General features: G+C 33.9%; 1 protein-coding gene across 1 annotated transcript; it reads left to right on the plus strand.

Moving 5' to 3' along the window:
- Positions 1-7037: 7037 nt before the first annotated feature.
- LOC21388613 lies at positions 7038-10840 on the plus strand. The gene is made up of 11 exons (XM_024170395.1): positions 7038-7097; positions 7184-7302; positions 7437-7462; positions 7556-7695; positions 8211-8431; positions 8557-8901; positions 8989-9057; positions 9331-9514; positions 9614-9712; positions 9874-9940; positions 10176-10840. The coding sequence occupies exons 1-11, from the start codon at positions 7038-7040 to the stop codon at positions 10838-10840; spliced, it is 1995 nt and encodes a 664-aa protein (XP_024026163.1).
- The last annotated feature ends 2073 nt before the right edge of the window (positions 10841-12913 follow it).

Genomic DNA, 12913 nt, shown 5'->3' on the forward strand with positions numbered 1-12913 from the left:
AACTCCTTCAATCAACCAAATTTTGGTTCAATTCTCCCCTTTCTTGGCCGGTTATGGAAGGAGAAAAGGAGAAGCAAAATTGTCATTAATTTCCCTTCAACCACTACCATCACATCACACCATAACTTGTAACCTTTTATCACACTCAACTAGCCAAATTTTGGCTCTATTTCTACTATACATGGCCGGCCAAGTGGAGAATGAGAGAGAGAAAAATAAATCCTACCCCTTGTACTTTTGTCCACTCTCTTAAGTTTCTCTTGAAACTGCTAAAAATTATACTGACTGTAGGTAAGTAACTTAGCCGACAGGAAATTCTAGTTTCTGACGATTCCTTTTCAACTGCTTATTTACAATTTAATATTAATTCCCGACTACTTAGGGATCACATTAAATTCTCACTCGCGTAATATCTTAAACTGTTTCAAGTCTTGAAATTAATTCTAGACTGAATAAATTCTAAATTTAACTTTTCTGCATTAAATCTCGAGAATGACGCTGTTTCTGACGGTGTCAAATCCCGAGCTCACATTGTGCCCTTCTACTATGGGTATTTATCTTGTGACTTTAACCTAGCTGTCTGGCAATTAAGGATTTTCTCTTCTTTAAAAATGTCAGTGCGTTTTTTTTTTACGCTGCTAACATCATGCTGTGCTTGGAGATTCTTGAAATTAAGATTCTCAAACTATACTTGTACTGAAAATTATTCCGCCTTAAAAGTACGATGAGAATTTATCGATCGAATTTACTTGATCGAAAACATGAACTTAACATGAAATCTGCTACAGAATTTAGGAATACAGATATTAATTCCATAAAAATTTAGTCACATAATATTTTCTAGGAAAATCCTTGGCTTAAATAAATAAATTGTATTATTTAAAGTCTGGGATTTTCTCAGGCATTACATTACAGTCAACTGAAAAACCTTATATTTCTTAAATCTCAAGGGACTTAAAGCTCTAAAATTATATGTCGGCGGGCCAAAATAAAAAAAAAGAGTAAATTGCACTGTTGCACCTTAAAATGTCCATTTTTCTTTTGTGATGGACCCCAAACTTTTAATTTTAGTACGTTACACATGAACTTTAAAAATAATAACAATCAAAGTCTAATAACTAAAACGTAATCAAATAGACAATTTGAGACATAAGACTTGCGCGCGACATGGTTTGAAAATGACGTTCTTTGCCTTTTATATGTAAATCTTTTATTTTAAACCGTCAATTTGATAACATTTATTTGCTATTAAAGCTTATTTACTATTGATTACAAAGTTCAGTATGCAATTAGTCAAAATTAATTTTTTTTTTAAATACAGAATTGTGTATATAGAGATTTCATAAACTTGAAGTAAATAATTATTTTAGTTGGTTGATAAATAGCAGATTCTTAAAAAAAAAAAAAAAAAAATTTACTTTTCCCAATTTACATTTTTTTAGTAAAAGTTAATAACAATTTTAATCGTTAAATTTTGAAAACCCTACGAAATCCTTTTTTTTCTTACTCCTATCTCTTTCTTTTTTCTCTCTCTACCGTGCAAACCTCTCGCTCTCTCGTTCTTTCTTTATTTTAGTTGGTTGTTAGTCTCGCTTGCTCGCTCTCTCTCCCTCTTCCCGCTCGCTCCTTCTCTCGCGCCGTCGCCGATGTCTGCAACTTGCGAGAGTCTCATCAGTCTCGGCAAAATAGCGGAAGCACTCATCGCTGGTCAAATTGGTGCTGGAGAAGAAGACACTCGCGACACGTTCTTGCTGATTTCCTCGCGCTGGGTAGTTTTAGACCCTACGGTATTCTGAGAATTTTTGAATTTACAAATCGAACTCTGCCACTAATGTCTTTTCCCCAAAAATATGCATTAATTTTCACTATTCCCTCTTAATTTGTTATTTCTCTCGTTCTCTCTTTTTAATAATGTTATATGTTATATTATTATACTAACAACTATTAAATCAAACGAGGTATATAAAGTAAGATGGATGGATTAGTAATATGACGCATTTGTCCCTTAGTCATCTCTACTCCAATTAAAAAAGTATGTGTTATGTTACATAAGTCAAAGGGTGGGTACTTGTTATGATTTTTAAGAGCGCAAGTGTACGCCATAGTTGTCAAGTAATAAAAAAAAATCTCTGAGTTTAGAGTATTGTCCCACGAGGACTGATCGTTATTAAATACTGAAATTATATTAATCCTAAATTTTATTTGAATAACCAAAATAGGAGATGTGACGAAACTAAAATGAAAGAAATTAAAGAAAACACAACGCACTAATAAAATAGAAGAAAATCAATAATGAAATGACTTTAGGGTTTTTGATTTTATCAGGACCAATCAAATTCAAATTCAAATTCCCAATTCCTAATCAATCAATATCTATTCCTACGCTGACAGTGAATTTCACGAAATTTATTATTAATCTTTCTTAAGCATTAATAATCATACTCCAATCATGCAGATCTCACATCTCCATTAAGATTTTAATATGTTGAAATGCATTAAGAATAAGATATTCTCAAATTCAAATTCAAATTCCCAAATTCCCAATCGCGGCCTTGATTGTTGGGCGCGGCGGCACTAGACTTGGTCCAGACCTCTTCAACACACCAGTGCCGCGACGTTCTTCAACTCGGCTTTCTAGCGCCGCGGCCTTAATCGCCAGTGCTGCGGCGCTCACAATTTCTAGATGTGATCATTTTATACTCTTTTTGTCTCCAATTTATTCCAAATCAATTTAGATGCTATCTCCTACCAACCCTATAAAAGAAAGACAGAAACAAACGTCAATCCAATACTAAAGAGTCGAAAACCATCAAAAAGCTAAGATTTAAACATCAAATTTGCGAGTATAAACTCACTCATCAGTAGTCACCAAAAAAGTTAAAGGGTGGGTTCATTGACCCACATTTTATTCTTTCCACATCTTTTTTTAAATAAATTATTTTACTACTAAATTGTCCACTAGTAAACTTACTTGACACTACAAGAAAATGTCAATTTAGTGACGACACTTTTAGGAATGAGATATTGTCGCTTAAAGGTAACCTACAGCAATGATAAGTCGTCGCTAAAGGGAGCCGTTGCTGAGGCCCCATAAGGATCTATAATTGACATGCAAGGCTTACTTTTAAGGATTACAAGTCATCCAGCAAAATATATTTGGGATGAATTATTTTGGCGCTCCAAAATGACTTTTAGTGACGACTCGTTTGTCACTAAAAGTCTAGAACGAAATTTACGCGGCAAAAAAAGACTTGTTTAGCACCTAAAAACTTTTTGGTGCTCAAAGTGACTTTTATCAATGACACATGTCATCGGTAAACGTTTTTTTAAATTTGGTTAAAAATTAAGCAACAAATTTTTGGGGTGCTCTTATTTTTATTGGCATCGTCGCTAAAAGTTTTATTTTAAATTAACCTTAGACCCATTCGAGAATCAGTGTGTGGCTCACCGATTTTTTAATTAACCCGTTTAGACAGTTTGAGATTGTAATTTATAAGGGTGTTCCCAGAATCTGTCAATTTGATTAATTTGTCAAATCTAATAAAAGCTAGAGTTTTGGGATGGATTGAAAAAGTTTTAGATTAGACACGGATTGGTAAAATCCCAATCCGAAAGTTTTGGATTGGGTTGCGAATTGAACACTTTTTAATCCACAAAATTTGCCAATCTGAAACCTATTATATATATAATTTATATATATTTAAGTATTAATTTTTTTTCAATTTGTAATTAGTGGCCTATATTCCTACTTAAAATTTACAAAGCCCAACTCATTGTTAATTGGGTTGTAAAAATTTAGACTTGGTTGATCAACTTTATGTTATGTTTATTTGAATTACGGATGTTGCAAACATTGAGTTGTGATAAATGATAAAAATTTCATATTGTGTTTTATTTTGTATGAATGTTTAATACTTAATAATTTTAAAGGTCGTAATCTGTGAAATCCGTGAATCCAATCCACAAAATCTGAAAGGTTTTGGTGGATTAGATTCAATTTGAAAGAGGTTTTGGATTGGACAAGGAATGAGATTTTTCCAATTTGAAGATTTTAAATCGAATTGCAATTTGACACCTAATCCGTGAATTCCAATCTGTGAACACCTCTAATTTATGTGTTCGTTATTTATTTCCACTTACACCTTGTAATAGAGGTTTTAGTTGTCTTCTTTCGTTCTTCGGGTGTGCGACATTAACTACTTAGGAGAATTGAGAGGATATGCTGCGTGAAATGTCTTTTATTTTAATTTATTATTAGACCTTATGTACTTTTTTAAATTTTGTATTAAGTTATTTCACCTATTTAAATACACATAAAACTAATTTAAAACAAATTAAATTCAAATTTTAAAAAACTTTTATACAAAATTCTAATAAGTTTTTAGCAATAGCTGTAGCTGTAAACTTTTTAAAATTTAAAAGTTTTAAAACTTTTAGCGGACATTTTTGAATATGTCGTCCCTAAAAGTTTTGATGACATCATTCTCCTCATCTTCGTTCGTACAACCTCTAACAACGATGAGTTGTTGCTAAAAGTTTTTGAGCGATAAACTTTTAACCACGACTATTTAATGACAACATATCGTTGCCATATTAATTATAGCGACGACATTCCGGTTGTTACCAACAATTTAAAGGCCTCGTTTCTTGTAGTGTTCTTAGGACAAGAGTATTGCAAAACAAAAATTCACCACAAGATTCTTTCTTGAAAGGGAAATTTCATTTATATGAAGATTCTCACCACAAGATTCTTATTTCTTATGTACGAAATCTTTTTCCTTTTTTTTTTTTGTTTTGGTCTTTTTATAAGAACTCTTATACAAATTGTTTGTGATTCACTGATTTGTTCTTGCGATTATTTTTTCTAAGGTAACTTTTTCCGTTTACGATTCTCATAAGATAAATCCTATATACAAATAGTTTACATAGTTATCAGTTTATACACACACACACACACACACACACACACACACTACTTTAGAAAGAAAACAGAATCAATTTATAGACTACTCTTATTAAAATTCTTTTTTTTTATGATTTTTCTTTTTGGTTTTCGATAATGAAGCATTCTTGTATCTATTCATGTATCAAGATAACAGCTGGAAGATATAATCTAGAAGATAAAGTATTGACAAGATTACAATAACACAAATACATTGTGTTTTAAAACATATATGTTTATTGTTAGGTTTTTAGTTGACAACTTTTGCCAGCGTTTCTGTTTAAGAAAATTCAAAAAATCAGGTTTGAGAAGATGGCGACGTGCAAGTTTATCATATCAGAGCATTTAGATTTCAAGATGAAGAGATGAGTTCTTAATAAGATAAGTTGCTGAAAAGATAAAAACAGAGAGTCAAAGCTTTAAAGAAGATTGATGAGATAATGCTAGTTTAAATTGAATTCTAATTCAATTTTAAAATAGGATTAGGTTTCTACAAGATAAAAATACCAGATTGTGCGTTTTAGATAAGAGATAATCTGCAAAAGGCTTTTTGTGAAGATAGAGCAGGAAGTGTTGCAACAACTCAGTGAAACAGATTGTGCGACAGTTTAAATATTGAATAAATTTAGAGATAAAACTCAACTACTCTACAAATGGAACTCAAGGCCATTCATTCTGTGAGCTTCTTGGATTTTCAAGTAAGTATTGAAGGGATTTCAATGTCTGGACGTGACCCTGTAGATGTAGGTTTTTAACCGAACTACGATAAAATTTCCATGTGTCTATTTATTTACTGCTTTTATAGTTTATTAATTTAGCTTGGTAAAATAATTGGCAGAAACAAATCTTTCATTTATATTTTTTTTGGGATGCATATATCTTTTTAATTTTTATGAGAAAAAAATGTAGGGGAAAACAAAAGGTGAAAAAGGAAAAACGTTATAAAAAATGGTAGATTTGATTGGTTGGTAGGTGCAAAAATGCAGAAGCAATATAATTTAGTTGTAGGGACTTTTTTTTTTATTTTAAATAAGAGGGGTGTAAAAGTAATAGTTCAAATTTAAAATTTAATTAATATAGGTAGTTTGGTTTAAAGTTCAAACTAGATGACTTCGAATTAAAATTTAATTTTTTTTTTAGAAAAAATGCTATAACAAAACTATTTGAACTGGAATTTAAACTTATATACTAAACCTGCTCTCAATAATTTAAGAAAGAGTGAGAAAAACAGAATGTTACTTATACATTATAAAATAATATTTGGAACTAAATAAAAATTAAAAAAACTCTCTCTTTAATACCTGAATAAGTAAGTTGTTAAAACTCTACAAGTTCAAGAGGCAAAGGCTTGAAAATTTAAGCTGGGCGGTTTAAGAAAGAGTTTGAGAAAAGTAGAATGAGGGTTCGCAAAGGCTTGAGAAAAAGTTTTTTTTTTTTCTTTAGTTTATTTATATTTTTTAAATAATATAGAAAATGAAATAAAATTAAAAAATTTCTCTATGGTACCTTATTCAGAGAGCAAGTTACCAAGTTCAAGTGGACAAATGCATAAAATACCTATTCAATTACTTCAAAAAAAAAAAAAAAAAACCATTCAATAATAACTGCTAATAAGAATTGTGAAGTTATTTAATTTTAGTTAGAACTTGACAGAAGGACTGTAACTGTTTTTATCATAGGTTTTTTTCTTTAACGACTTTTTTTTTTGTTTTTCAAATCGTTAACTATTTGGAGATAATTCTCAAAAAAAAAAAAGGATAATTCTCAGAGAAAAAACACCACGAGATAACTCCTTTGAAAAATTGCTTCAAGATAGAAAAGCAAAACAGATATTATTCTGTTATTTTTATATTAAATTACGAGATAATTTTTCTGATTGACAGTTAAAAAAAAAAAAAAACATGCAATCAAAACGAAGATGAACGACAAGTGGGAACAAGAGTGAAAAAGAGTATGACTCTATTGAAGCAGCAAGCATATAAATTGAGAAAATCTTGTTCATGTTAGATTCGTCTGCCATAACCATTCCTCCATAAAAACCTTTTTCCTTCCGCGCCAAATCTCTCTCTCTCACGACTTCTTTCTTCTCAACAATATGGACACTCCGCCGGAGCCAAATCATACCCCACCACCACCACCACCACCGTCATCTCAAGTAAGCCAACATTCCATAATAACTCAACACAGTTTTATCAAAGCATGTTTTCAATGGTTTTTTTTTTTTTTTTTTTGGTTAATCAGGAATTTTCTGGTTACTACAACTATACAATCAATCATCCTCCATTGCCACAACCTTCTGCTCCGAGACGTTTTGCCTCTCAAAACAATCAATTCGTCTTCTCGTCACCCTCTCAAACAAGGTAATTCTTAATTTTCCTACATTGTACTTGTTCATTGATTTTTTTTTCTTTTTTTTTTTTTTGATGATTTTATCATTTTTTTTTTTTTTTTTGTTGTTTTTTTTTTTTTTTTTTTTTTTTTTTTTTTTTTGCAGTGATGTTGATCAAGGACACTCCAACGGTAATATTCAACAAATTTAAGCCAGTCCTTTGGATTATATTCAGGATTTTTTTTTTTTTTACTGGCCTAATCCCTGTTGCTTCTATATCCCAGCAAGCTTAATGAGTTATCGAAACAATTTGGCTGCCATTATCGCTTCGATAGTGCGTCAGAGACGAAATATAAATTCCGGCTATGTTTCCCCGGCCGGTTCTGGTATTTTCAATGCCGATCATGTTTCTAGACCATCTCAGGTATAAGAAAGTGGACTTGATTCAAAGTTGTAAGATAAGTTGTAGGCTTTGGCTTAACGATTTTGGATTTCTTGGAAGTCAAGTTACATAACTAAGGTTATAATACTGCCTAGTCATGTCCTATATCTCTGCTAATGTTTGAATCATATGATGAGAATTAGGATGAGAATTTTAGGAAAACGTGAAAGGGTCTGTAAAAGTGCAAACGTGGTTTCTAGAGTGTTGTGCGAAAATTTGAAACAATTTCAACCCCAACTGATCAGTCAATCATATAAACCATATTCATTATTTCTAGCCTTTGCTTGATTAATTAAGAACAACCTTTTCTTCTCGCATAATGCTTTTGTTTTGCTAACTATTCTTGTCTAATCCTTTGTTTTGCTAAATGGGCTTTTGAGAAATACTTTAGCTATCTGTGTGAAGTGCTAATAGTTAAAAAAAAAAAAGAAAAAAAAAAGAGGAAATTTCTGAACTTCTCATGTTTCTTATTTCTTTAATTTCTTTTTTAAATGCAGCAAACCCACCAGTACCATCATGGTGCACGCAGATGTCTCCCATTTGGAACCATGCCGGTTCACGAGGGGTCTACTTTAAATATTGGACAGATTCCTAGCGGTCTGTCACACAATAACAGCAACATAGGAGCTTCTGCTAACTTCACAACTTTGAATAGTATGGTTCCATATTACCCTGCAACAAATTCCTCCACGAATCAGCCAGCAGCCAACCCTATCCAGTATATCTTTAAAACACTTAGCAACTCTTTATATCAGTCAGATCCACTTATAATGGTGGAAAAATCTTTTAATCTTGTCTTTCATGCATTTTTGGTATTGACTTGCACCTAAATATCATTGGCAGAACCGTGTCCTCGAGCCCAGACATGTTCACCAGCAGGACATTAGGGATGTGTCAGAATTCACAAGAAAGGAATCTTGCACGTGAAAGCAAAATTGATTTAGCAAGAAACTCAGTTACTAGTTCGGCTTTAGCTGTGGCTGGGGAAACTTGTTCTCTTCCAAACAATGATCCTTCCGAAAGTCGAGCTATCATCAAAGCAAGTTCTGGACCTTCTACTTCTATCGACAGAGATGTGCCTCTCTCTAGTCCTATGCAAGTGACACATATTGAACAACAGATTGCGACCGGAAGTATATCTTCTCCGGTGCACACTAACGAGGTTGAGGAGTTAAATCAAAGGAAAAGGTAGGTTACTACATAAACTAGTAAATGTGTAAATACTTTGACAGTTTACTTCCCTTTGATGTGGCTTTGTGTTTGAAATGCATCCAGGCAAAAGGCTTCAAACGGGCATGTAAAAGGCAAAGGCTGCAGTTGTAGAAAGTCCAATTGCTTGAAACTGTAAGTCATTGGAAGACATCATTAGAACGCATCTGCCATTTGTTCTGGTGTTGGATTTTGATTGTCTTTTCTTGTACAACAAGTTAAAAGGCAATGCAGAAAGCTGATTGAGAGACAGGACAGTTTGATATGAAAATATGTAAAGCTTTTCTGCCAGACCCATTTTTATGGCCAATAAGATTTAAAGAAGTTACACATAACAAAAATAAATACTCTATTTAAAGTATCATTATATTTTTGTATTCACAACAATCTGTTCGTCCTCTTTGGCAGCTATTGTGAGTGCTTTAAGGCGAAAGGTCATTGTTCGGATTCCTGCACATGCAAAAGCTGCCAAAATGATCTTGCTCACGAGGAAATAGTTCGCATTAGACGAGAAAAGATTGAATCTCAAAATCCACTTGCCTTTGCTCCAAAATTCACTAACGAGAGCACTGCCACTCCAGCCAATACTATGGTAATCTCTCAAAAGAAATATTATTTAAATATGTTGTTTCTTTACTTATACTGTAATATTGCTACATGGAAGTAATTTGTTGGCTGACACACTATGCAGGAAGACGGGACTGTGATGACCCCAAGCTCAGCATGGCACAGAAAAGGCTGCAATTGCAAGAAGTCAAAGTGTGCTAAAAACTATTGTGAATGCTTCCAGGTAAAAATTTATCAATGCTTTTTATCCGAAATGTTGAAAAACAAATTTTATACTCTTTTGTTATAAGATAACTAGCATACTAGATGCTGCTTGGAACTCTCAAATGTGCTAGTAATGAACAACAATTTTCTCTGATTGGATACAATTTGTCTCATTTGAAGGCTAATTTTGGATGTTCATTCAATTGCCGGTGCGACGGTTGCCATAATTCTTTTGGCAAGAAAGCTGGTAAGACTCCTGGCTCTAGCTTTGTATTATTTAATTCCTCAATGGCACTATAATTGAAAATTAAAATCCAAACCAAATCAAAAATTTGGATTCAAGTATAGCATTTAGGTATTATTTGCTCATGAATATTAAGAAGAGTGGTTACACATTTATATTGGTGAATGGATTGACTGAACTTCATATATGTCCCTTCTTTTTTCACACACTTACGTTATTGCAATGTTGCCCTTTACAGGAATGATGAACACGAGAGCAGAAATTTTGGACGTGCCCTCTAATGGAAATATAGGGTTAATGAGTAGAATTGATTGCACCAACTCTGGAGCTGGAAACACCAATCAGTTTCCAACAAGGGAAGGTTATCATGACATGAGAAATTATACCCCATACTTGCAGCCTTCTTCCATTCCATTGCCTTCTTCAAACATGCCAAGTTCCTTATGGAATTCTGCAAGACACTCTCAGCCGTCGGCTGCGTGTTTGCCTCACTGGAATTCTTCACCTGGTGGTCTTAATACCCCACAGATATTGGAGAATGGGGCTTCCTTCAGTCACTACGGTTTAGTTCAAGATGAGATGGTTGGCAATGAGATTAAGGCCGAGGAAACTTCTCAGCCAAGCAATGCAGTGCAAGCTAGCTCACCAAACCAGAACACTGTACAATTGCTTGTGCGGGTAGTTCAAGACACGGTGGTTGGCATCGAGATTAAGCCTGAGGAAACTTCTCAGCCAAGCAATGAAGTGCAAGCTAGCTCACCAAACCAGAAGCTTCTACTATTGCCTCCGGGGTTAGAAGCTGATGGGCCGATTTCAGTTGCAAGCTTGCAGCCAGGCTTGAGACCTGACCGCGAGCTCTTGTCGTGGAATGTCCTTTCTTCCCCTTCTCATTTGCCATCATAAGGCCACCTACAGATGGTGTTTATCAAAATGGGAGGTGGTTTATGTTCTTTTGCGTTCCTAGTTTTGAAAAAAAAAAAACAAAAAAGTGGCCACTTGTAGGACTTTACCTCGCAAGAATGATGTCATTGGTGAGAGGTCAAATGTATATGATCACCTACATTTTTTGCAGGCTTCCTTATGGTTCTTCGTCAGTTTAGTTATCTGGTTTTTTTTTTTATTTTTTTATTTTTTTATTAAAGAAATGAGTTAAGAGACCTTTGTCAATCAATTTCATTTTCATTCAATTCTTGGGTTTCTTTTTTTATTTATTTATTTTTATATATAGAAATGTTGAGTCATAATCCCAACCCAGAATCGTATTTGCTTTAGAAGGGCCTCAATTTGAGAAGGCATCAAAGTCTAGGATGCATGGTGCCTGGCGTATTATTTCTGCATTTACATTCTTTAGTGATTTTGTAAATAAGCGAGGGACAGTCAGTTCTCTGTTTTCGGCTCCTCATGAGTAATACTTGTGTCACATTTTTTATATTGCTTTGTTTGCCAACAACAATTTTGATGATGAAAAACTAAAGAGTTTACTTGATCGACTTACTAATTGCACTAGTGGGATTAGTTAATAATAATAAAGAATTTAATGAAGATAATAAAAGCATCGGATGAAGAACAAGATAAAATAGACAATACATATTGAAGAATTGAACGTATATAAAAGATAACCGTAGTAGAGATAGAAACAAAATCTTAAAAGAGGGAAAAGAGATGACTAAGATGCCAAGTTCCCAATGGAATTCTGCAAGTCACTTTCAGCTGTCGGCTGCGTGTTCGCCTCACTGGAATTCTTCACCTGGTGGTCTTATTTCCCCACAGTAATTGGAGAATGGGGCTTCCATCAATCCCTATGGTTTAGTTCAAGACATGATGGTTGGCAATGAGATTAAGGCCGAGGAAACTTCTTACCCGAGCAATGCAGTGTTAGGTCCGTTTTTGTCGCTAGTGTCACAGAGAGTGTTATAACACTTTACTGTAAGACTGTTTTAACAGAAAATCTGAAATTAAACCAGCAAAACAGCAATGCAGGAAAGTAATGCAGAAACATAAAGGATACCAGAAAATGGTATCTCAGTTCGGTGCGCACACCTACTCTGCGGGGTCACGCCCAGACAGTGATCAATCCACTAAGTTCAAAAGATTACAAATGACCGAACAATCTTACACACTCAACGACTCCCTCCTTGACAATATCGCCGTTGCCTAGAATCTCCTTAGGAAGCTCGATCAGCGAGCATCACTCGACTTGACGGTTTCCTCCCGAAACCAAAGAAATCTTCTCCTGAAGAACCAACTCGAAAGTGTTCTAACAATTCGTCGCAACAAATCAAGCGACACTTAACATTACAATCTCATTCTCACATGAACAAATGCAACTTTTCTGTTTTCAGCCCTATGTCATAATACGTTATACATATCATCACACTAATTCACCTCTCCTATAGTCCGCAGATCACCAACCATCCATAGGTCAACAATAAAACCCCCAATAATGGTAATATCTCCTCCATTAATCACAGAATAAGGTCACCAGTCCCAAAACAGCAAGATGACCATAAATCCCCATAATTCTCATGATTCATTCCTTAAATGAACCAGCCATAATGCTCCAGTGAAGGTCAACCAAGTAAAATGAGCAGATGCCTATTTTAGAATGCATTACAACTAATATGCCAAAAATAAGCCAACACAAAATACACTAACAATCTCCCCCTTTGGCTATTTTTGGAAAAAAAAAAAAAGAACCTATTACAAGAGATAAAACCCAAGTAAGGAAATTAAGAGTTCTCTCACTTTTTGACAAATACAGCCAAAGTGAAAAAGAATACTAATAGAATAACCTTTTAGAAGCTGGAAGCTGGTGTCGCAGAAAGTGTTGTAACACCAGATGGAACACTCGGTATAATACTTTCCTGCAAATCACATTCTAATTAATAGATTTCTGTAACTTGCTCCCCCTGAATTCTCTACGAGTCTTACTCCCCCTGAGTATGATATTATCCCATGCATATTGCTTTTAACACC

This window comes from Morus notabilis, unplaced genomic scaffold, assembly GCF_000414095.1.
Source record: "Morus notabilis unplaced genomic scaffold, ASM41409v2 Scaffold17, whole genome shotgun sequence".
Lineage (NCBI taxonomy): Eukaryota > Viridiplantae > Streptophyta > Magnoliopsida > Rosales > Moraceae > Morus > Morus notabilis.